The sequence below is a fragment of the Gouania willdenowi genome, chromosome 17 (genome assembly GCF_900634775.1).
Source record: "Gouania willdenowi chromosome 17, fGouWil2.1, whole genome shotgun sequence".
Classification (NCBI taxonomy): domain Eukaryota; kingdom Metazoa; phylum Chordata; class Actinopteri; order Blenniiformes; family Gobiesocidae; genus Gouania; species Gouania willdenowi.
In genome coordinates, this window is record NC_041060.1 from 9,652,275 (window position 1) to 9,679,768 (window position 27,494).

The 27,494-nt window shown below is 36.2% G+C and overlaps 1 protein-coding gene across 9 annotated transcripts in view; it reads right to left on the reverse strand.

Moving 5' to 3' along the window:
• Positions 1–27,494, reverse strand: part of ctnnd2b (catenin (cadherin-associated protein), delta 2b) — a 202,819-nt gene that overhangs the window by 36,083 nt on the left and 139,242 nt on the right. For all 9 annotated transcript variants that reach the window (XM_028472673.1, XM_028472678.1, XM_028472677.1 and 6 more), the window contains 2 exons: positions 23,755–23,887; positions 17,939–18,152 (listed from right to left, as the gene is read on the reverse strand). In XM_028472673.1, coding sequence (XP_028328474.1) covers positions 17,939–18,152; positions 23,755–23,887 — 347 coding nt within the window. The remainder of the gene's footprint in view (positions 1–17,938; positions 18,153–23,754; positions 23,888–27,494) is intronic.

Below are 27,494 nucleotides of genomic sequence, written 5' to 3' on the forward strand. Positions count from 1 at the left end.
TAGAGATTTAAAAATTGCAAATGACCTAATCCTGCATTTTGTCTCCCTAATGATAATTCTGATGTAACTTTAACACAAATGAAGCTCAAGTTTTGATCACAAAAAGAAGTTGCAAATTACAGTAGCCAAAAACAGAGAATAAAGTGGTAAAAAAGGGTTCAAAGTGTCAATATTAAAACAATTATTAGGAATAATTACATAACAAATAACATACATGACAAATCATGAATGTGGTTAAACTGGCAAGAATAAACATGAATTATGGTGAAAAGAAGTTAAACTTGGGTCAACCTGTGCAACATTAGGTGGGAAAAGTAGTGCAAAGGGTTTATAAGTGCAGAAAATGTCTTGAAAGTGGAAAAAAATGTTCAGAAAAGACATTGAAATTTGATAGAAAAGTGGCAGAAATGGGAATAATGAAGCAAAAATGCATTAAAAGGAGCAAAAAGTGATGAAAATGGGTTAAAATATGGCAAATTTGGTGAAGTTGCAGAAAAAGCGAAAAGCCAAAATGGCCTCAAATTGTTCTGAAAATATTCTGTTTTTTGAAGGTATCTGGCGACCCCCTCCCAGTGTCTCACGACTCCAAATGGGGGTAGGGTAGAAAAGGGTAGAAACATATAAGTTATTTTGGCGTGAGAAGCTTTAACCGTTCCACATGGCTGATGAAAAATAACCATGAACCAAAAATATAAATATTTGTTCAAGATGAAAGTTATAAATGAGGATGGAGAACCAATCAGGTACCAGCGCCATTGATTTTCCAAAGCAAAGAAAGTATGCAGTATCTATACAATGTGAACAGAAAATGTTAAAAGGAATGGAAACATCTGTCCAAATACATGTGTCCTGCTTTAACATCACAACAACATCTAGCCCACAAACAGACGGCTAGTGTACTGTACACAAAGAAGCATTTTCTGCTAAACACTCAGAAAGAGCTGAACAGAAAGTCAATATTGGACTTTGAGTCACCACTTCCAAAAGAAATGTACACTGTTTCTTTCTTTCTTTCTAAGCTTGTAGCTATAAAACGGAATTGTTCTTTTTTTTAAAAGGAGTTGTTTTCAACACAATACTGTTTCCAGGAGGGGAAAGGTAGCACACACAATAACCACCATAACAATTAACAAAAGAAGACAACAGAGGAAAAAGACGTTAGATAAAGTTGGACTTTACTATTGATGGAGAGAAGCTTTTAGAATATGACGTGGGTACTTTGTTCTACATTGTAGTAGAATCATACAAATCTTTTCATCAACAGATGATTTTTGGTGTAGAGGTTGGTGACGCCATTAAAGTGATCTTTTTGTGCCATTTTGCTAAGTTTACCCAAAAATCATGCCATGTCATTGGGTTCTTTAATGATGGGGAAAAAAATGAAAATTAGAGTGAAAACATGTCAGTCCAACCCAAACAAGTATCAAGACTGTGTGTGTGGATAAGAGGATTTACCATACCACGCTCACTTCCTAAAAAGCACCCAAGACAGAATTTGTGTTGCTTGATAATCTGCTAAAAGATTCACAGCTCGGTCCCACAGCGGAAGAGAAATGAAGAAGAAAATCAAAGCTATGCAGAAATGAGCGAATAAAGTTTATTTGAATTTCTTCCTCAATGTTGTTTTCTGAGTACTTCTGAGTAGATATTTATCCGATAAGTCGTCCCCTACATTTAGTCCAATTTTACCAACCATGGTACCCCAGTGTACAGGATACTAACCTGCTAGGTTCTGGCACTAACGTAAATTTAAGTTTTTTCATGAATTGGCAAAATTACATTAAAATAATTCCTATTCAAACCAGTGAGCGCGCAATGTAGCTGTTCCCACTCGACGTAACGTTCTTGAAGCCGAAATACGGCGCTTAGGGGCACTGTCATCTTGCAAATTTGACGGCATTTGGAGCCTGTGAGTCTGTGCAGTAGGGTCCAGTGGGAGGAGTCCTGGTAACACACCCCGCCCATTTAGCATACTGTCCTGATGACTTACATAGCCCAGCTACGCAAAGAACATAAGTATCTTCCCCACTGGAAATTCCACCGACGTCTTGTTCAGATGATCAGATCATAGAGGTTAGTACTAGTACTAGTAGCTCAAAAAAGACAAAAAGTTTAATGGCGTCTTGGCTTTCCTTCACGACGTAATTCACAAAGAAAGCTACGCAAGATCCGAGGCTGTCAATCATCATCATGTATGACGTCAAATCCCGTTTTTCAACCTCAAATAACTAATTTAAAACAAACGTCACAGAAAAATGAGCACATGAACACAATGTTTGGAAAAAAATTATGTGACGAGTATTTTAACTTTACAGTTTGACCAACATCCCATCCGTTATCATTGAGGAGGCGGGGTTTATCACCTATACTGACGCCAGTCAGCAGGAGGAGCTCTAAAAATAAAAGCTTCACTTCCCTGTGAGTGTGCGTACGTCGTCCATTCTTTTTACAGTCTATGATTCAAACTTACTGGAGCAGTGACATGATAGGACAGTTCCCACAGCGCCCCTTGCTGTTAGTCATGATATGCCGACTCAGAGGGGTCATTCTGACTGATGAGTTATACTGACTCCAAGGGGTCATTCTGACTGATGAGTTATACTAAATCCAATGTATTATGACCACTCTGATTTGTTATACTGACTCCGAGGGGTCATTTTGACTTTGATGAGATATACTGACTCCGAGGGGTTATACTGATTTCAATGAGGTATACTGACTCCATGGAGTTATACTGGCTCTGAAGGGTTATATTTACTCCGAGGGGTTATTCTGACTCTGAGGGGTTAAACTGACTCCGAGGGGTTAATCTGACTATATGGAGTTATACTGACTCTGAAGGGTTATACTTACTCCGAGGGGTTATTCTGACTCTGAGGGGTTAAACTGACTCCGAGGGGTTAATCTGACTATATGGAGTTATACTGACTCTGAAGGGTTATACTTACTCCGAGGGGTTATTCTGACTCTGAGGGGTTAAACTGACTCCGAGGGGTTAATCTGACTATATGGAGTTATACTGACTCTGAAGGGTTATACTGACTCCGAGGGGTCATTTTGACTTTGATGAGATATACTGACTCCGAGGGGTTAATCTGACTATATGGAGTTATACTGACTCTGAGGGGTTAATTTGACTCCAATGAGTTATACTGACTCTGAGGGGCTAATCTGACTCTATGGAGTTACACTGACTCTGAGGGGTTAATCTGACTCTATGGAGTTATACTGACTCTGAGGGGTTAATCTGACTCTATGGAGTTCTACTGACTCTGAGGTGTTAATCTGACTGAGGGGTTAATTTGACTCCAATGAGTTATACTGACTCTGAGGGGTTATTCTGACTGAGAGTTTATACTCAGTGTTATAGGGGTTATAATGATGTCGAGGGGTTCAACTTATTCATCCTCACTTACATTTTCTTTAAGAAATGCAGTTTGTCTTGTTTGATTTGCATTTCTATACTGGAGGGAATGGTTATGGTGGGCACAGTATGTTGTGTCTGTATTTGATCGTGTGACAAACTCTGACCTGCGTTCTACATCATTAGATTCAATTCATCAAAGTTAACTCAGAGAAATACAAACATAATGTGTAAACCAGCAGACCAAGATCTCAATATTCATCCAACGAGCAGAAGGCGTCTTTAATTACAGAGATGCATATCTTGTGTCATTTCAACTCCTTAAAACCAAACCTGTAATTTATTGCTTCGGGTCCTCGCCGTGCTGTTGTAATTAACTGAGAGCTTTTTGAAAAAAGAAAGAGAGAAAAGTGAAGTACAGACAGCACTAAATCACTTTCCCTCCTCTCCCTGTTTTTAATCCTCACCTGAATCCAACATACAGCGATCAGCCAACCGAGGAAATGAGATGACTTCTCTCTTGTCTACCAATTACTGTCCACTCTTTTTGTCAGTCGTCTCACACGCGCACACACGAGCAGATGGACAACAAACGCCCCCATCCCCCCCCCCCAACACACATTCACCGAGTTTGAACCATTGAAAAAGGACAGGCAGAGAAAAGCCATGCCTACACTTTGGTTATCGGACGATTTCATTCCTGAGTCCTTGCACAAACTCATAAATGCACTCTCATAAAAACCTAATTATTACAACCTTCAGGGGCCAGGCGTCACATGATCATTTGTGTTGACCTTCATCCTGCTGAGTATCTGCGTCCTAATCTATGTGCATACCTAATAATTGGTTTGGAATCAGAGAGAGAATTTAGCCCAGTTATCTCCGCAGCTTCTTTATGGATGTAATTACAGCAGTATTGGTGGTTTAACATCCTGCCCTTGGATCACTGTGTTTTTGAGTGAGGCGTCGTCCCCTCAGATTCATGTTGTTTACTCTCGGTCGGCATAATTACAGCTTCTGTTATCTGTCTATGCAAGTTTGCATAAATTTCTTTTGTGAGTGTTTGCGTCTAAGCCTCCTCGACAAATGGGCCTTAACCCCCCAACCGCCGTTTGACCCGTGTGTGTGAGGTGAGGGGTGCGTTAGTGGTCAGAGGGACGGGCGTCCAACACTATGGCAGTAATTAGCAGAGCAAGTCCAAGGGCGTTCTCAGTGCTACGTCTTACTTCAACCTCAACAGAGGCACTTTGCCATTTTGTCAAACTCGTTTTTGAGAATAATGAGTTTTTATAATCTTTTTAAAAGGCCATTCATTTGAATTTCATGAAGAAAAAAAATCAATGTTTCACCAAAAATGTGTGCAAATGTGTTACAGAGCTCCAGGATGATATTCAAAACATTAGCGTTAATCATCAAATGTTATTTCTATACAAATAAAGAAAATATAAGTGGGAGAAATACAAAAGTTAAAATCAAAATACAAATGCATCATTAAATACTTACATGCAAAAATAAAAACAAAAATATTATCCAAAAGTTAAATATAGATTCATAAATAAAAAGACAATTTTTTTTAAATTGTATTTTATATTCATTTAACCATTATTTTATACATATTAAAATTTTTTTTTGTATTTTTGTTCTTTTTTGATTTTGACTTTTATTCTTTTATTCATCATTTTGGCAGGTTTAGGAAGCAACAAAATATAAATGTAAATGAGGAGGCTGCCCTAAATGTGTCCATGTTAAACTGTTTGCTTATTGGTTGATATTGAATGATTAGGTACAGTCGGTCTGTCTGCCATAGTCTGCTGCCTCAGGTAGAGGAACACTGCTCATAATGGCGGTAAACAGGGCTTCAGTTGCTACAGAACTCTGCTTTTAAAGTGGACATCGAAAATGTACTTCATCTAGGTCATCTGCACTCACATTTCGATCAACCTCGGCAAACAGTATTTATCACTTACTGTTGCTTCAGTCATGTTTTCTGAGTAAGGGAACAGTAAAAAAAAAAACAACAAAAAAAACAGGACAAGTCTTGTTCTTGGTAGTGAAGATAACAAAACATGCCTCGTAAAATCTAATTAAATCCACTGAATAATGCAACAAATGTCCTGTGGCTAAAGCGTTTGTGTAACAGCATTTATTTCTCTTTGCCACACGTGAGCTGTATCATGTAAACATGCATGATCGTTGGACTGTTTGATAACTTTTACTAAAAACAGAGAAAAAAAGGCCACCAAATAAATGTGCATTCAGATTAATTCAAGTTATCTATTTATTTATTTATTTTTTTTGGCTTCAGCTTCTTTATAATTAGAAGCTGTACTGAGTGAGCCATTTCCAGGGAGACTAGCATGTACAGTATATATTTGAAAGGAATGGCTCAGTCTGCCACTAGAAAAGGCTCTAGATCGTTATCGATCACAACATTGTATCATGCCTAAAAATATCACTTACCAAACTGCACAGTAAATCACTGTTATTAACGAGTGACAGGCAAAATGTAATAACTGACGTCACCCTGCAGCTGCAGGGAAGAAATGGATTATTTTAAGCATCAAAAACCGCCTGTGCAAAATATGACGTGATGCTCCCGAGGTTAGAGACAGATGGATCTTATCTTGGATGTTAGTTATGGGCTAACAAATGAAATATACAGTACAATGGGTCATGTCCAGTGTCGCACATGTAGAAGACGCCTGTGTGTTGCACATCTGCACACACACACACACACACACCTCCAGTCATGAGTGTGTGGCTAATTACCTCAGCCTTACATCATGAGTGGCAGTGGGAGGTTTTAAATGCTCTGTTACGTACAGTAGATGCAAAGTAAATTATTGTGCCGCCTTTCTCTCTGTGTTCCTAAAGCCATTTCCATCTTTTATTTGCAGCATGTTTTTAATTTTTGTTTTGTATTCCCCCGTCATATTTCCATCTGCTGCAACACTGCAGTGTGTCTCTTTGTCTCAGAATAGATAGTTAGATTTCTTTAGCTAAATGTAAATGTTATTTGTGGTTCTACATAGAGTGATACCTTAAATAAATCATTGACTTTACTTTATATACTTTCATTGTGGAAGGGAAGTTATACATATTAATTCCAAGAGGATTTTAGGAATTCTAAGGCTGTGTCATCGTACTACTCATACTAAGGCTGGCGTCAAAATGAGTATGTACTGCGTTCACATTGGATAGTATGGAAAGATTGAGTATGCAAGAAATATCCAGATGTATACTATATCAGGACAGTTATACTCAACTGCCCCATGATGCAATGTGAACGTAACATTGTCTTGGGACCGGTGTCATGTACTGAGTTTGCGGCGTACTGAGATTGTATATGCGCATGCGCACTACCGGAAAATGAATTTTTGCAAAAAAAAAAAAAAAAAAACAATTAATTGTTGTTTATTTTAGATTTCAAAGTTTATTTTAGTTTTCAAGCTAAAAAATCAAATATCCCCTTTTCAAAACAAAAGCATCTCTACTTAGTTTTTTTTTTTTAACGCTTTTGCAATCAAGGCTCTTGTTTTGAAATGATGTCAGTAGCACAATTGCAAGTCTACGAAAATCTCCAAAATGTCGGCATGAAATGTGTTTCCGTGAGTTTTATGGATCAAATGACCACATGTTGATATTACTGCTTGGTCACTTTCTCTCTTAAAATGTTAAAATGTAAGATATTTAGCCTCAGTGTGATTCAGGTTTTTGTCATTGTAGGTTCAAAATGCTTCTTGTGAAAATTGGAAGTATACTTTAGTGGGTACGGTCATCATCCTAATCATCCTAACCATATACTGTACTTATAGTCTATAGGAGACAAACAGGATATACTGATTGAGTTTGTAGTGTATAGTATGGAGTATGTCTATGACAACAGATGGGAGGGATACTTGTTCTTATTGTACAACAACAAAGAGTGTAATTTTTTATTCTTCAGGCTAAAGAATGTGCTGCACTGTAATCTAAATAATTAAAGCATAAACAGTGTCAGGTGTTCCTTTTTCTGAATATGACTATTCCAAATCTATCGACTCAGGAGGAAAAGTGACTCTGTTTCACATTGAACTTGAGTGTATTTTGTCTGAGACATATAATAATTATTATTATTTATTGTAAGCATTTTCAGAGACATTCGTGACAGCTTTTTTTAGTTGTTTTATTTTTTTTCCCCCCAACTGTCGACCTTAAAAATAATGCATCTTGCCTGGTTGTTCTTATTCTGCTACAACATCAAGTGATTTGGCTTTGAGAAAAACAGTGTCTTTGAGCAAAGAGACACAACTTGTACAAGGATAACAAGTTCTTTAAACAACTTGACACATAAATCAGATGCTGCTGTCATATTGCTGCAATAAAAAAAAAAAAAAAAAAAAAAAAAAATATATATATATATATATATATATCTAAAAAAAAAACAAAAAACCCAGCTCTTAAGATCAGAGTTAATACATGAGCCAGTTGCCTAGCAGCTAATTGTGAACCAGCTCAGAAATGTTGTCCCTTATGAAACAACCATTTTATGAGTGAAAATCTACATGAAACGTTATGTGTGGTCTTCATCATTATTCCCACAAAATCCTTTTTATTGGAGCTAGCAGCTTGTATTTAGTTTAATGATGTAAATATTATGAAAACTGCTTCTCCTCTACTGTTGTAATGTTACTCCACACTGCATTTTTCACTTGTATTTTTGTTATTATGGTACTTTGATTTTTTTAAAAATCATTTTAAAAGCCTCCTGTGGACAAGGTGACCTCATGTGTGAAAACATTCTGGTTTGTCCAATTTAGTTGTGATGTTCACATCACATAAACAAAAAATCAATAAAATGATAATATTACAATACATAATAATTCACCAGTTTTGGATAAAAATATGTGCCTATTTATCAGAGGTTTATCAAATGACTCTAATCCCCGATAGGGATCTAGCTATTTTCAGAGCTTCAAATTGTTGTACGGTAATCCCTTTAGATGTTCAATGAGCTCTTTTAATGCGCACAGTTCTTCTAAAAAAGACTGATTCTCAAAGAATGAAAGACACCAACTCCAGGCATTGGTTAAACAAGATGGTTTCAGTGATCCATTTGGATAAAGTAAGAACTAATAACCTGAACTGTCAATGCATTTTTCTTGATTATGCTTTGTTTTAGACTTTTTTCTATATGAAATCCAGAATGACACAGGATTTGTTAACAATGTGTATATGAGCATGTATATACAGTATATGTGTATATACAGTATATATATATATATATATATATATATATATATATATATGTGTACATACATATACACTACTGGTCAAAAGTTTTAGAACACCACACTTTCTCCAGTTTTTTACTGAAAATGATTCAGTTTTTTTGTGTCATTGAACTCTGAAATGAAAACATAGAACAAATAAGCAATTTGAGTTGAGTTTTTTTTACCTCTGGCTGTTCAGTACCTTACCTTTGTACCATTTCAAGCTATTCATTGGACTCGCGCAACTTGAACTGCAATAAATAACTGGAAAAATTAAAGGTGTTCTAAAACATTTGACCGGTAGTGTACATATACATATATAAAGCATATTGATGTTAGAGATGGGCGTGGGTTTTTAGCTTTATGTGTATGTTATTCATTTGGAGGACAAAAAATGCGCATAAAAAGAATAAAAAATAAATAAAATGATAATAATTTGAAAAGAAATCAAAAATTAATTGTAGATCACAGGGGCTAACATAACCTTATAGGTTTTACAACTGTGTTTTTGTTTGTGTATTTTTTTTCCTTAAATGTATTATGTTATGCTGTAGTTTTCTTTATTAATGTTGACCATACGATTTCCTGTGACCTTTTCCATAATAATCAATATTTATTATTAGGGGTGTGTATTGCCTGGCATCTGGCGATACGATTCGTATCCCGATACATAGGTTACAACACGATACGATATATCCCGATATTAAAGTATGAGGCAATTATTGCAATTTATATATATATATATATATATATATATATATATATATATATATATATATATATATATATATATATATACATATATACATATATATATATATATGTGTGTGTAACTTAAGAAACAACTAATCTGTAAATGTGTACACCTTCATGAGAACATTATGTATGAAATATATTTTATTGGCATATTTTACAATCAAAACATTGGCTTTAACATGCCATGTGCCAAACACTTAAAATAAAATTACACACAATCTGCCTGTGGCTTTTAAACTAACTTTGACTTTAGTGCAACATGACTTTAGTGCAACTTAACTGAGGTATATGCCTAAAACAACAAATAAATGCAGAATGTTTGTACTTTCTTTTTAGATTTTATTAAAAAAAACACAAGCTGGTCAACATGCCCAGGTTTCAGTGCACTTCTTTGTGCAGTTACAATGTCTCCTGCAGTGGAAAAGACTTTCCTGGTTAAATAAAGGTAAAAAAAATAATATATGTATTTTTTCTTTTTTTAAATAAAAAAAAATGATATGGATGCATTCAGAATCGATCCGAGAATCGTGCAAATTAATATCGTCGAATCAATTTTTTCAACACCCCTATTCATTATTAAGTATTACATCCATCCTTCCATCCATCCACCCATCCATCACTGTGATAAGCTTGTTTGCAGAAGTTGCAGTATCTTGAGCTTCTAAACGTGCAGACGTCAACGGACCAAAGACATGCATTGATATTTCAGAATTAATTTTTGATTTTTTTTAATGAAAAAGCCTTAGGCTTTTGTTTTTAAATATGTTAAGTTTGACATTTTCTTCATGTAAAAAAAACTACTTTATTAAACAACATATCCATATCCATTTTTAGCTAATACAATGCAATCCTCACCTGTCTCTTGGGGTTTGGTAAAATACTCTATTAAGCATTGTAATGTTTTTTTTTTTGGAAAGCCATTATTCACAGATTTAGAATAATACTTCACTTTTGTAAATTTGTTTTCTTGTTCCTCTTCAACCTGACATCCCCACTGCACAGCGTTCCCCTCGAGTTTGACTACTCTCACATCTGCTGCTGAAGAGCTGACACCAGCGTGTGTGGCCTCAACCGGTCGCTCACAATGACATGTGCTGCTGTGACTGAGAGAAGGAGTTACTGTGGAATGACAAACCTTATTGCAGCTACTGACGCTACCATGACAGTAAAAGGGAACAAAGAAGCTTTAAAAAGGTCCAGCTCTCTGAGATTCAAACCACGTGGATAGTCAAATCTTTACATTTGGCTTTATTGAGTCTAGTGTTTGTTGCAGAAATGTGGGATTTCTCATTTAATTTAGCATTTATAAAAACATAATCAGTCATTTAGGGATGAGCGACAAAGCTGAATGATGACTGATTATTTTCTATATTTTTTTTTTTTAATCACCCACAGTTGATAGAGGCACACTAGAGAAACACTTCTCACTTTTTAATACCTGTGATCACTACTAAAACTATCGACAACACGAATAAAAGACCTTCGTCTTATATTCATCATGAGGCATATTATTTATTTGTCCTCGACAAGGACAGAGAACTTTTTTTTTTTTTTTTTACAGCGTCTGGAGTTGAATAACAAACATGCACTTATATGTTAAGGTTTCATTTCTTTTGACAACTTTTTTCAGGAAATGTACTTTAATCTCGTGACTGATCGCTTTAATGTGTGCTTAAGTGTTCTACATTTTTCAAATACAATTACGTCCTCCATTATCCATGAAATTACAACTCAATTTTATGACTATAGTGATCGGCATTTTTTTCAAATTACTGTTAAAATTACAATTATTGTTTTCCCTCTGAAAGTCAATTACAATTGCAATCTTAATTACTAAAGTTCAATTACAATTAATTACAATTATTGATTGTTTAAAAAAATAACCCCACAACCTTAAATTTGTGTTAGCTTTCTGTTAGCATCTCTTATAACGGGTCAGTTTTGACCAATGTCTTAAATCAGCTGTAAAATACACTAAAAATAAATCATATCATCCAATTTGTTTGTCATCTCTTGGTTACCTTGTTAGGATTCCTAATCAATAAAATTATTGGTATTAATATTTTTTGGTGTGGGGGTGTCTGAGCCTTTTTTCTGTCAGTGTACCACAGATTTAAATTGTTTTTTAAATGGTCAAATGATCCTCAAGAGAACTGAAAAGTAGAGGGAAAAGTTGCCTTTAATTAAAATGTAAATTAGAGTTTTCTTTTTAGAATTTCCATGCCAATTACAACTCGATTACAATTCAATCACGATGACAACAGCAGCAGATTGTTTCCAATTACAGTTGCAATTATAAATACACCATAATTGTAATTAATTATCAATTACACAGTTACAAGCGGAGCTTCAACATCAACAGGGTTTATGGAACATTTTCACTCTCCTACACCTCGTGCTACAGGGAGAATGGCTAGCATAACAGAACTGTCAAGTTGGCCACGCCCAGAAAAAACTCATTAGAACAAATCAAAGCGATCAGCAGATGCCTTTGAGGAAGACTGACAGTCCGAAACTTGTCAGGATATCAAAGGAGATTTCAACGGAAATTTCCTGATTTTCTGAGATCAAAGGAAATATCTTTAGAAAGTCAAAACACGTCAGGAGATCAAAGCAAATTTCCTGATTCCCAGAGATCAAAGGAAATATCTTTAGAAATGTCCTTTGATCTCAGGAAATCAGAAAATGTGATTTGAAATGCCCTTCCTGAAAAAAGTTGTCTGAAAAAATGAAACCTTAAAATATTATTTAAAAAAAAGAAGAAAAATGAACTTGCTGGAATTAGCAAACATGCACAATTCATATGACTCTTAAGCATGTGCAGCAAAAGCTGTTGTGTATTAGCATCATCCCCTGATAAACATTTTTATCTGCAAAGAGAAATAAGCCTTCTGAGTACTTCGTAGGGAGAGAAACTATTCAGCTGAGAACAACAACCTTGCTACTTATTGTGTCATCAGGCAAAGTGCACAAGTGAGGATTGTGTGTGTGTGTGTGTGTGTGTGTGTGTGTGTGTGTGTGTGTGTGTGTGTGTGTGTGTGTGTGTGTGTGTGTGCGTGTGTGCGTGCGTGCGCGTGTGTCCTTTTATTTGTGAACATGCGGCAAAGGTAAAACGGCGGGTTGACTCCCTGCTGTGATCCTGATTCAAAATGCTCACTGGTTTGAGAAGAAGAGTCAGCGAGGGTGAGAAGTGTTGGAATATTGAGCAGTCATTTAAAAAGTGAGGGTGTTCTGAGGGTAGGGCAACCGTTGACTACCAATTTAATTTATTAAATTAATTCATTCCTTTTGCCAATAAATATCCCTTTTTCCTGATTTTTGTCCATCTTAGCCACTTTTCTCAAATTTTTGTCGATTCTTTAACTGTACTTTGCCACTTTTCATCCAAATAAGCTCCCTTTTGCCTGATAAATAACACTTGTTTCCTTTTTTCCTTACATTTTGCCTCTGTTTGTTCCACATTTTGGCCCTTTTTCACTATTGTTTGCAACATTTTGCTCATTTAATCTCCCTCTTGCCATTACATACCATCCGTTTCCTTTTGTTGTTTGTTTTTTTGCCACTCTTGACTGCTTTTGAACCATTTTAGTCACTTATCACTCTTGCCACATTTTGCCACTTTTGGACAATTTTTTACCACACGGTACTCATTTTTATGTCACTTTACTCATCACTGTTAACTCTTTGTTTACTTTTTTTTGGAACAGTGGCTTCGTCAAATGGCTGGCTGTGATTGGCTTGATCACCATGCAATCAATTTAAATGGACCAATACGTTTTCAACAATGAATTAATTTTTGTTTTTATCAAAGTGTCGCACCCCCCCCATCATCCCCCACGGGTGAGATGCGCCTGTTTGCAGGCTAAAGGAAAAGAAGACGAGATGAGCAGAGAGAGAGAGAGAGATGGGGTGAGAGTAATTTCCTTTGGGTCTTGGAGAGAGGAAAAGAGAGTAGAGGAGAGCACGGTGTGTCTGCGTCCGGTCGGTCGTTCAGCTGATTAATTTGTGACAGGAGGGATTTCTGTGCTCCGTGCCTTGAATTGCGGCTCTAATTTATATGGTAATCTTCTTTAAGACTCTCGCAGCATACAAAACCCCTTTTATTTTCCATCTCTGCTAAACCCAAACCCCTATTTTCCAGATTCAGTACACTTGTTTGTCATACAGAGCATCAAATGTGAGAATCTCGAGGACACTTAATTTTACTTCGCTGGTAGAGTTTCCATTTAGAACCAACAGCTGTGTCCCATCAACACAAATACTGCTTAAAATACTTCCTTCATGAACATGGAATGTCAGAGGCCTGTACAGGATATTTTGGTTGAGTTTGATACTTGTCTGACAATGATAAGCATGATTAGTCATATTCACTTTGAGAATCTCTGACCACTTTGTCGGGGATATTTGACTTGTGTGTCAGTGTTTGCATCACTCAGCAATATGGTAAGTAAATGTGGTAGGTACTGTATATGTTACTAAAACTTAAAAGGGACATATTATGAAAAATTCACTTTTTTTTATTTTTAAACACATATGAGGTAACTTGAGTGTCCACCAACACACAAAATGTGAAATAAATCCATCCAGTCCTTTGTTTGTGGTCTGTGTAAGTCTTACAACACAGAGAAAAGTGCAGTTTCAAATTTTCTAAGTTTGTGACATCACAAGCTAAACTGCGCTGGTGACAGTGGAGAGAGAGAGGGCTGATCACTTCTCCGGTCTTACATTTACAGCACTTATCATAGACAGCGCCACTTTTACAGTTGATCAACTTATGGAGTTACTAAAGGATGAGTTCACCCAGAATGTAGCCTTATTCAAGACTTTAACCCCTTCAATTTTGCCCCAGTAATGTTGAGGAAGTGTACTCCAGGGACACCCCCCAAAACGGAGCGCTCTATATAGGGTATTAAACCTCTTCTGTTGCTTGATTCATGTTATGTTTTGATCAAACCCCAGCACAGATAGGTCATTTAGACCACAGTGAACCGTTTTAAAAGTTAAAAAAATTGGTATAATATGTCCCCTTTAAATGTAATCACTACAAGTGGGACAATAAGTCAGGTTTCACAATACGATAGAGTAGACCAAAGGTTCTCAAGCTTAGGTTTCAGGGGTAATGAGACACTGGGAGGGGGTCGCCACATGCCTTCAAGAAACTAAGAATAGTTTTTGAACAATTTCAGCCCATTTTTGCTAATTTCCATTCTTTTTCTGCAACTACACCAAACTTTCTATATTTTAAACTATTTTAACCACTTTTTTTGCCATATTTTTGCTCCTTTGAATGCTTTTTTGCTACATTACTCCCATTTCAGCCATCAAATTTCAATGCCTTTCGGCACATTTTTTTCCACTTTCAAGACATTTTAGGCACTTGTAAACCCTTTCCACCACTTTTCCCACCTAATGTCGCATATGTTGACCCATTATAATCACTTTTAACCTCTTTTCACCATATTTTATGCTTATGTTTGCCAATTTAACCACATATTCAACTATTTTTGGTCACTTTTAACCCTTTTTATTTCTGACAAAACACTATATACCCCGCTACCCTGAAATAGGACAAAGCGGGTCTGGTAATGGTTGGATGGATGGAAGGAATATGACTATATACTATGGTGCAAATAATAATAAACTTCCTGGATAACAGTGGTCATTATTCAGATATATAAAGAAATGTGGTTATGACAGATTCATAGAACAATGGACCATCATTTTGTTGACTTTATGGATAGACCCCAAAAATCTCTCCCCTTTATTCCCCATTATTATTCCATATGATAATGAGCTGAGGATAACAAAAAAAAAAAAAAAATTCAATTTGGTGTATTTAGTAAAATGTAAGAGTAACTGTCCTCTATGGATTTAAACCCGGCTATTACAAATGAATTTTGCTATTGGCTGAGAACGAGATTCTGTGACATCATTGAACCATCGTGCGACACAAACAAGCAAATGTTGGCTCCGCCCCCTCCTATAAGAACTAGCACCTGTGGACTCGGTGGTGAGTAGGTTGGACTGAGAGAATTGTGAATAGAGAGGTATATTGAGTATTAAGTAGCTCCAGGAGCTCCGCCCAAAATCAAGCCATTTTTAAAATTTCCCCCCTAGTGGCATTTCAACAAAAACTGTGGGTTTAGTTACTTTTGAACTTGGGGAATACTTGCATACTTACACTGTGTATGATCTTTTAAATCAGGAATATATGATATAAAGTAAAAAAATAACAAATAATCCAAATTCTTCCAATTTAAAATGCAGAAAGTGCCATTCTGCAAATAGAAGTGATTTAAGACTGACAATTCATAGCTTAAATCCAAATCTTGTCATTCTTCAAAAAATATTGCTCTCTGTGGATGAACTTTGCATAACAACTTTTGTTCAATATTAACAGTACAACGATTACGTTAAATTCAAGTGATCAAGATATATTGACATTACTATTCCTACATATATATTTGCTGAATCTAATTTTAAAGCATATAATCTTATATATCGTACTTAATAAAAAATAGCTTCTGGTAGTCCCACTGTCAATTCAATGATAAAGCCTTTCTCATTCTAATTTTAATTTCCTGCCTATACTTATATTCACCATAAATCTTCCTGACCCCTAAAGAAAGAGCTGTCAGTTTTCTGCTACTCAAACCGTATAAAAATGATGAAAACATCGTCACCGTCTTGTGATGTTTAGTTCGAAAATAAATGTAATGACTTTTTTTTGTTATCCAGTCATTTTAACTTCATTTAAATGACAATTTATTAATATTCCTGTAATTGAAAGTCTCTGGCTGGAGCTTGAATCCTATAATAGATTAATCAAACATACATTTTGAAGGAATAGTGAGTAAAAAATGTACAAATTTACATTGAACATAAAAAAAAACAAACAAATTTAAAAAAAATAAACAGACATATTGGCACATTTGGAAAAAAAAATATGTCCGGTTCTGATACTTTTTAACACTTCTTTTCATGAAAACTTTTACCCACTGAAATATTAAGTGTGTATTGCTTAATAAAGCATAAAAATCTGAGCTTTCTAGTTTTGCTATTTTTATTTTTTTAATTCAGGTTCAATTGACAATTTTCAGCACTTTTCCTTTTATCAACCGTATCCATGGAAACCCGAGAACAACTTTTTGATGTTTTAAAAGGCAATGAAGGACATTAGGTATTACAACAGGAACCATTGAGTTGTACCTCAGTGTGTGATGGTTGTGACCAACTTTCATGTTTTCCACTCCACTCCGTTACCACAAAAAGGTGGAAAGACCAACATTCAACCTCATGTTAAACAAAAAATAGGAAGAATTCAGAGTAGACCTTCTACTATTCCAGCCGACTTCATTTCTTTGGCTTGTGTTCCGACAAGTGAAATATTGTGTTTGATTCGATTTTTATTTTTTTTTATCGCTTATAACAAATTCAGCTAAATTAGTCTAAACGGCCGCATATCACTAGAAATATTACGTGCTGCTACTCTTTTAGCTCCGTCTTCTCTCCAACACCCCAGGCCAGAGGTGAGAGCCTTCTTACTGTGATCAGTGTGAATACCAATCTAAAAGTAAATTGCAAGGAAGTGTACAGTAAACATGGTGAACAGCACTGGAAATGAATCGCTTTTAATCCTTTAATCTATTCAAGGTTTCAACCTCAGCATGGCTGAGAGCATCAAATTAATCAACTCTGAACACTTTCAATTCATTTTTCATGACAGAGAAAGTGTTCGTTAGTGCCAGTGAATACAAACCAGCTGTGGATACGAGTCAAGTGACGTTTCAGGTTGGAGCCCGTGTTGTGGTCCTCAGGGGCGCGCCTCGTAATCCACCTCTCAGGAGAGATGCGTGGATAATGTGAGATTTTACTTTAATTTAAACTGAAAATAAATAGAAGCAGCACAACATGATGTCTGCTCTTTAAAGCCCCAGAGAATATGAAGCTTTCAAAGGAAATGACTGAAACTAAATGTATAAATAACTGCTTTTCCAACGCCGAAAACCCACTTAAATGAGAGCTTTTTAAGCTTTTAATATATATTATATCAAATATTTATTAATCATGATGCTTAATTTGTATACTTAACATCCAACAGTGCTACGATAATAAATCATAAAACATAAAAGGTCCAGTTAATGTCACTGATGGATGAACTCATGTCTGTTTAGTAGACACTTTGTGATTTTAAATGTTTAGATGGCTCGAGTCCATCACATTAAAATGGAACCAAATTTTGCTCTGTTTTCTTTCACTCATTTCCCTCACCTCCACCACGTTGGCCCTGAATAACTTGTTTCTTTCACTTCTGTTCTGCACTCTTTGGTGCCTGTAGCCCCACCCACTCCATAAAAAAAAAAAATCAGCCCTCAATCAGAAGCAGACTATCCCAAACTCTTAGGAGTGCAAATTTGCATTTAATTATTTTTTCTTGTGCGCGTTGATTATTTTGGTCGCGCATGTGCTCGTGCACCTACTTCAAGCCTACGCTGACCACACAGACTCAGACCAGAAGTCCTGGTGAGGTTGAAAGAGAAAATTAAACTGATTAGATCTGTATTACCTGTGAGCAGCTCTCGGATCTCTACGTCTGTGGTTTTGCGCAGCAGTCGGACCAGAGCTGGAATCCCTCCGCAGTTTTTCAGGGCGATCTTGTTGTCATCATTGGCTTTGCCGTAAACCAGATTCCTCAGTGCTCCACAAGCACTGCGGTGCACGTCTGTCATCCGGTGGTCCAACAGGTCCACCAGCAGCTGGATACCACCCTGTCGGCGGATCTGGAAAAAAAAAAAAAAAACAATGAGCAAGGAGACAGTATCAGTAATATCAACCAATAGCTCTACGAGTATTGAAATTTGGAGTACATGTACTAATTGTGGTTTACTAGTGCGAAAGTACACTTCTTTTGTCTTACTAGTACTACTAAAAATTCAACCAGTAGACAATTTTGCTTCACTAGTGAGGTCTACTGAAGTGTATCAAAGTATTTAACATCTTGATATTAAAAGGTTCATCACAGTGAAGAGCTTAGAGGCCTTCATTTTTGAGTCAGTGTACCATTGAGATATATTTAAACTTGGGGGTCAAACAACAAGCTCCCTATTTCACTGATTGATAGGTTGTCTTTTTCTCAAACTATTTCTACAGCAAGGTGATTCCATATATGGTGATGAGCTAAGGTTAGAGATATGACCCTGTAGGATGACCTTTCTCTTGTCTATAGGCACTAGCTTGCTGGGAAATGCCTTATAGTTGGCAGAGATCAGCTATCAGCAGTTTGTGACACCACTGTTTTTGGACTCCGTACAATAAATGTCATAATATTTGCAATTCAGTTGTCATGAAGATTTCTTCCACACCACCTTTTTTGTCATCACCATCCACACCACCAGATGCAACACTACTCACACACTTGTGCGCCAAAAACGTCTACAAGTAGAACACCATTTTTGTTTACTAGTACACTCAAAATCTCACTAGTAGAAATCTGTTGCCAGTGATATCAACCCTACGAGTGCTCAATTTCGGAAGTAGACTTTACTAGTGAAGCAAAAATGTCTTACTAGTAAGCATTATATGATAATAAGGGGTTTAGGCCTGCCATTGGCTTTCAGAAAATATTCCAAACAATCAGGGAGCTGGATTTGGTTTTAATCCCTCCTACTTTATTTGCATTAGACCTACCAGTACAACTTGTGAATCTTTTGGCATTACTAGTATTACCAGTAGATTAAAATCAGTCCACGAGTTCTACTAGTGAGATATTTTGAGTGTACTAGTAGTACAAGTACATAGGGGTGTCGATTCAAATTTCCAATTTTTAATTATTATAATTATTTATGCAATTCATTTTTTATTTATTTTATTCAATTGTAGAATATTGTAGATATTATGTTGAAGGTTAGAATTTGCTGACTGTAAACTCTGAGTAGCATCACTTAATCAAGCATTTTCTAACATTTAACACTACAAATTAAGTATTATTTTTTATATTAAAAAAAGTAATAAAAGTATGTATGATTCATGCTGATATCGTATCGGATCAATATCGGTATTGGCCGATACGCAAGGCTGCAATAGCGGTATCATATTGAAAACGAAAAAGTTGCATCGTTACATCCCTACAAGTAAACACTAGTGCGTGAGTACACATTACCAATATATTGAAAAAAAAAATAAAAAAAATTAGTAACTGCTATTAGTAACATAAAATTGCCTTCTTGTAGATGATTTTACTTTACTAGTAAAGCAATGTACCAAAAACCTTTACAAATAGTAAAACTACATTTTTGTTAACTACTATTACCAGTACTGTACACTCAAACTCTCTAGTATAAGAAGATTATTAACATTAGATCCATGCAAATTAATTAGGAGGGAGTATAACCAAACCCAGCTTCCTGATTGGTTGTAATATCTTAATATTATTAGCATATAATGCTTACTAGTATTACTAGTGACAGGTAGATCTTCACTAGTACAGTGAAGCTAATTGGCTCTCCATCTACAACAAGTTGAGAAGATTCATTTTATCATAATTGAAATTTTTCATTTAAACATTTATCAGTGCTAAAATGCTTTAAAAGGGTATGATCAGTGATGGCACATTAGTGTGTGTGTGTGTGTGTGTGTGTGTGTGTGTGTGTGTGTGTGTGTGTGTTAGTGCAGCCCTCCCTGCTTCTCTCTGTCTAGACAAAGACACAATGTAGGGCAGACTTGGTGCTCTCTATAAAAACAATGATGACATTTTAGAAATGGCACAGATACAAAGCAGCAGCAGCGCTAATGAATCAAGCCTCTGGTCCTTCAAATAAAGACCGAAACTTTATTATACAGGTCATTAGATTACTTAGGTGACATCTTACACACAGACTGAAATATGACATCAACAGATGTCGGTAAGATTATATCATTACACGTGATTGAAACCAACCTATTGCAGTATTGGCCTCATGGGAACTCCTGGTTTAAAATGATAAAGTATATAAAGTAATAAAAGGATAATACAAATTAAGTAAATAAATAAAAAAGATTGAAGTTATCCAATTTACTTCGATATGATGTCATACAGCAGATATAGGCAACTGGTGGCCACATGCGGCCCTTGGTCTTATTTGGTGAGACCCCAGAAGAAAAAAACAAAAAAATGACAAAAATAAACCAAACAGCAAAAATAACCAAACATTATTCCAAAAATCATACAAAGTTTAGAAAAAAAAAAAGCGCAAAAGGAAAATAAAAATAAACGAAAACGTAATCCAAAAACACAATTAACAGCAAATAACACAAATTACATTTTTTTAAAGTTTTATACACAATATAATTTGTTTTACTTTTTTATACCAAAAAATTACTTCATTTTTGTTTTTTTTTTATTTTTTACATTTACTTTTTTTATACACAAAATTACTTACACAAAGTACAAAACCAACACAAAAACTCAAAATGAGAGAAAAATATACAAAACAACAACAAAAACACAAACCCTTTCTCTATTACTGCTCATCGATCATGATTCTAAATGCTGACATAATTGTTGATTATGTGATTTTCAGATCAGACAATCACATTTCTGTGGCCCCACTGTGATAAAAATTGCCAATCCCTGTCATACAGTGTATTGCTGCATATTTTGGGGGAAAAGAGGCACATTTAACACTCCTCTCCAAACACGTAAGTGGCCTCACCAGATGACTTACTCATCCGTCCGTCTCACTCACTTTGTTTATGTTGTCTGTCGGTGGATTGCTAAGAACTTTTGCTGAAAAATCCATCGTCTCCCTCTGGGTTAATAAAGTGAAATTGAGCTGAACTAAGTTGACATTGAAGAGACCTATGGAGCAGTTCCGTGCGAGACACTGACTGATGATGGCACCGAAGCAGAGGAGGACAGAGAGCAAACACGAGGCTACAATTTAGAGCTGGGTTAAGTGGGCGTAATGAGGAGTTAATGCTGTCTGATTTGTGGAGTGCAGGTGGAGTCACGTGGGAAGGAGTTTCCCTTTAAAGCGGAGGAGGGCCTCAACCACCAGTCTGTGGGGATTTTGGTCATACAGTTTAACAAAAAGGACATGTATTTTGTTTTCATGAGCGTTCCAGGTTATTTATTTAACAGCAGAGGACGAGAAACTCAACAACGAGTGTCACACTTTAGCAAAAACGTTCCAAAAGCCTCAAAACTGTCTTTTATCATGTGTTATTCTTATATGAGCTGATATTCTGGGAAAGCGACAGCTATCAGCTCATGTATCAGCATGAAGCGCTATCACTTCGTTTGTTCAATTATATAAGCTGCAATGATGAGAAAGAGATGGCTTTGAAAACATGAAACCTGAAAAGTAATTAGTGGAAACACTTCAGTTAATGCATTTGAACAACATGTTACCTGCATGTTATCACTTCAAACTGCACACACACTGTATTGGTGCACATCAGGAACAATTAATCAAAAGATAAGTTGATAAAAGCTGTAAGTACTAGCTATTAAGATTCCAGAACTGTTAGATTTGTATATCGAGATAAAAAACTAACTTTTAGGAATAAGTTTAAGGAACAAGATGAAAATGAATCTTCTGCATCTAAATGCATTTATGTACTGTATACAAACTGGGTGAGTATGCACTTAAAAAAATTTTTTTTTAAAAAATCACTGATTAATGCAGATTTAACTGCAATAGTATTGACACTGATATTCATGAACAAATGTGGAGCAATTACTGCAGCTACTTTACTGTGCAGTGTGACAGAATGCAACACATTTAGCATTAGCACTCTTTCGCATGTTTAATCCGACGCCTCATATTTTGGATCGGAATTCCCTTTGGCATCTTAACCGTTCCAGTAGTAGTCTACGGCTACGTTCAGTTAGCACAATTCTGATTTTTTTTGGGGAGAAATCAGATTTATTTCTTCATTTTAGTTCATATTACACATTACATGCGACTTCTATCAGTTTAGAACAGTGGTGGTTCCCAAGATGGGGGGCGTCCCTGACGTCATGACTGGGGGTGGGGGGCTCTAGAATGTCTTTACTAAAACATGCTCATGAAAAATATTGTACTTTAATAATAAAGAGCTTTATTACTGTTCTAAAATATGTAATTGCAAATTTTATGTTATTTTATGAGATTAAAAAAAAAGCTCAGTTTTTTTTAACCTATTTTTTTTATTTTTTTTTTACCTTTTTTGTCGTGAAAAGGGGAGCCTGAGATATTTTTATTCTTCAAAGGGGCAGCAGAACAAGTTTGGGAACCACTGGTTTAGAGCAGTGTTTCTCAAACTTTGATTTAACTCAAGTACCCCTTTCTCTTATTTCTGAACCCAAGTACCCCCTTTGTCGACTACAACATTTTGCTCAGAATACTGTGAAAAAACAACTATTGAGCTTAATGATGTAATGAATCAGTGACAACAGACATTTGAAATAATCTGACTTTGTCAATAAGTAAAATGAAACAGCATTTAGCGGCGCCTTAGTAAATTTATTACTATAGTTTTTATCATTTCCGTTCATTTCAGGCCAGGTGTGGCACTGAGACTGACCTTTGTATTTTCAGTTCATGTTTTAATCTGGATCATTTCCATCATCATTATTATGATTATCATTTTTAACAAAAAAGAAACAATATAAAACCCCATATTTCAAATGCTTTTGTAATTTTCCACTCTCTCTCTCAAGTACCCCTTATAGTGCCATCCCGTACCCCCATTTGAGAAACACTAGTTTGAACTCAATGTGACCCTGTAGTGACCTGGAAGCACAAAAGGAGGTAATACATGATCACGAAGGCACACACTGTGTTTACAGAAGTCAATATGGAGGTATCTTGTCTCTGCATGTGTGTGTGGGGCAATGATTAAGCTTCTTTATAACCAAAGTCAGCACCACAACACAAACTAATATTAAAAAGATTTAAAAGATAGTTTTTTCCCACGCTGCTCCTCCTGGGATGCAGAATTGTGACATTTATCGCATTTCAATGATGTCGAGGTTTGATAAATACAACCTTCAGACAGCAGTCACATTGTAAACTATCAGATACATATTGGATTTAGGTGCACATGGAAATGGCCAGGGTGGGATTGTATACAGCTCAAATATGGGCAAAAAAAAAAAAAAAAAAAAACATCTGATTTGGGTGGCATTAGCCTGCAGTCTGAACGTAGCCTAAAGTGCCTTCAATTCGTCTTGTTCTCCATTGCTGTGACGGAGCGTGACTAAGGGACGCCTTAGCGTTCTGTAAACCTTGGTCGAGGAAAATTAAAGCTTGTATTTCTCAGTGTAATCTTGAGTAAACGGATACCTCTCATGTACATGATTTTTAGTTCCCCGTGTTTGAAAGATTGTCCTCTGGAGGGAAGTCTCTCTAAAACCAATACCTCAGATTTAATCTTGTTGTCTCCAAAGCAGAGGTGCTGGAGGTAGGCGGCGGCGTTGGACTGCACCGACGGGAACTGATGCTGCAACATCTGGATCACCTCTGGCAGCTCGGGATCCCTCCAGCCAAACTCCCTGCAGAGACGCACACACGCACACGCACACACACACAAAGCATTGTTTACTTTGATGAGAGCAAAGACTGAGATGTGAATGATGTTCAGCTGAACCTGTTACTGCTGCTACTACCAGGGAGCGTGCTTCCCTGGTGTGATCCTGATTTAAAACGCTCAACAGAGGATAAGAAAGGATATAAAAAAAAAAAAGAAAACAGACAAAAAAATAAGCGAGTGACACAGGGATGGGTATTGGAGATGAATAAAAGAAGAAAAACAACACATTTAATCCACAGATTTTGGTAGAAGTCATTTTTTATTTAAAATAACACGCCAAGCAGAAATTAATGGATAAATAATGGCACTGGGCTTCCTATGTTATAAATCTGACAAAAATATATTAATTTTAGCAACATTCTCAGCCATTTTTTTTTTTTTTGGTTTCCCTTCTTCATCTATCCTAGGCCTGCAGGACGGTTTGGTTCATTGCACCAACTTTCTCGACTTGTGTAATATGTCAACATGAAGGTGCAGCATCCTATAGAAAAGTTTGGAGAGGGGCTAAAGCCAGCTTATTGACGGGGAACTCTACAGTATGTACGTCTGCAACTCTTTCTGTAGCCTCGTCAATATTTGCAGAAAAAGTAAAATATAGCCATGATTTTAATAAGTACAACCTACAGAAATTATAACATCTAAGGTTGTGTTCGCAAATGGCACACGTACCATACACTACAAACTCAATGTGTATATACTGTCTGCTATATATACTGTTAGTATGGTTAGGATGATGGCCGATAATGACAGTTCCCACTGAAGTACACTTCCAAGTTTCCTGTTTTTTCTTATATTTTGATAAGCGTTTTGAGATGACTATTGTTGTAATTTGTGCAAAATGAGTAAAGTTGAATTGAACTGAATTTCAAACCTACAACGACAAAAACTAGAAGCACACTGAGGCTAAATATCACTTTTGAAAGTTCTGAAAGCATTTTCACCCTCCTATTATCCTTGGGGTCAATTTGACCCCATTCAATGTTCGTCATTTAAAAAATAAGAGTTGAATTCATTTTTTTTTTTTCCACTTAAGCAGACACAATCCCTTCCAAAGATGGAAAGACCAACATCAATCAGTATGGTTAATTCTGTGAGAGTGATGAATGTGCACCCTAAATTAGAAAAGAGTTGGACGCAGGAAAGATCATAAACACCACAACCAATAGGGTTCATACTCTTGTGGTAAATTTGAGAAGATTTGGATGAAAACTATTCAATATAAATTAATTCTTAATCTAAAAGTTTGGCCTGGTGGTGGAGCTAGAGAACAGGTCATGGTTTCATTATCAAGGGGTTATTTATGTATTCAACACATAAAGAAAGTGTCTGACACAAAAACTTTTTGGAGGCAAATATCCCTGGGGTCAGATTGACCCCAAGGGTAAAATGTGGTCATTTGATCCATAAAACTCACAGAAACACAGAGATTTTTGGAGACCCGCCACTGTGCTATTGACATCACTTCTAGTTGACTTCAAAACAAGCGCCCCACAGACCCTTTGATTGTTTGTAAACATTGTGACATATTTTATTGGGCGGGGCAAACCACCATAGATATATATAAACTCTAGATCAGGGGTTCTCAACTGGTCTCACCCCGAGACCCACATTTTTCCACAGCCAATAAATCGTGACCCACGTTTTTCAAACATCGCTGTTGAAAACACACATTCGCTCGTTTGAAACATAAATCTATACATTTTCCTGAGCAAAATGCGCGCTATTTTACAGCATGCCTGTCAAAAAAAAAAGTTTCTTTCAAAATAAAAGACAAGTCCAACATGAGAGACGAAGTATTTATTTCTATTTGACCAACTGTTTGTGACCCACCAGTTGAGAATCACTGCTCTAGATGACTTACCCGCGCTGTTAGAGAATGGGGAGTGACGTAGCAATGTGGTGGCCATCTTACCTCAGACAGCTGGCCCCACTCATTACATCGATGTCAATGGTGCATGTACTATTTAAATAATCCGAACTTTCTCAATTTTCAAACGCCAAGCGGCATTTTCAACACGTACAAGCATCCTATGTCATACCTAGGTATAATAAGGTTTGTAATAAGGCAAACCGTTAGTAAATCCGTCAATATTTCATTGAGTTCAGGGTATTTTTGTTTAAGCTGATCACTCACCTTCCAACAGCTACCGTCGAGCGCGTCAGTATGTCAGAACGTCAGTTGTCTGAGGTAAGATGGCCGCCATTGAGCAACGCTGGGAATTAAGGGTTCGGTTTACAAAAGCGTTAAAAAACTGCTGTTGTTTTGAAAAGGGGATATTGGATTTTCAGCTTGCCAATTTTACAATGCATCATGGGGCGGTTGACTATGACTAGTGTTTCCACCGTGCATACTTCAAAAATGTCCCGATATACTATACATCTGGGTATTTCTTGCATACTCAATCTTTCCATACTATCTAATGTGAACGCACTACATACTCATTTTGACGTCAAGCTGTGAGTAGTACGTTAGTATGACATTTTCAACACAGCCAATGAGTGGATTTTCAACAACCATCAGCCATGTTTTTATGCTTAAAAGCCAACTCTGGCATCCTAATTACCTGCTTGTACAGCCTCCCTTTAGGCACACGCACGCACACGCGCAGAGTCACAGAACGCTATTGTTAGACACATCCAATGGCTGCCCCTCAATAAACAAGACTACAGTTGCTTTCTGGGTTAATTATCCCAGTTATTGCTAAGCAAGCTATCTAGTTATATTGGTTGATGTCTTTATCTAAACATGGTGATAAGAAGGTGCAGCCCCAGGGATAAACATGACGACACCGGCAATTTAGTGAGGATAACCTGCTGACCTGGTGACGGCATTTTAAAGATAGCTGATATACATTTAGAAAATAATGTAGGAGTATTTTGCTGCTAAGGCACATATTTTGTTCAATCAGCTGATTATTGCATAATATCACAATGATATAAAACCCGATTTTACATCCGCAAAGGTCAGAACTTTCCTACTGTCCGTCATTGTCATCATTTTGCTGTTTTCCTCACATTCCATGACTAAATCCACGTCAGAATCTGAGTAATTTACTAAGCGATGATTTTATCCAATGAGTTTCCTATGAGTATTTAGGGAGTTTATAACCGTAACTAAAGATTAAAAAACCTCTTTAAAATCAATTCATGCTTCATCTTGCTCTATCTTATCATAAGCCTAACTATAAGAAAGAAAGACAAAATATTATGTACAGGTCTGATATTGTTTAATATAATACAGCTTCATCACACTAGGAGTGAAGTACAATCCCTTATCAAAGGCACGTTTCCACTTCTGTCTCATCTTTTCATTCTTAAAAAGAATTCCCATTTCCAAAATTCAATAAGTAAAACTTTTCCAAGGTTTAAGTCACATGACCATTTGTCCAAAAATGCAGTGAAAAAAAAATCTTGCAAGCGTCAATTTCAACCTTTGAGAGTAAATTATGTAATTTTTCAGAAGGAATAGCTTTGATTTATTATCCATGAGCCCCACATTTTGTCTTTAATAGTTATATTTAAAAAATAAAATAAAATAAGCATCAACACAATAATAATATGCGAGGAGT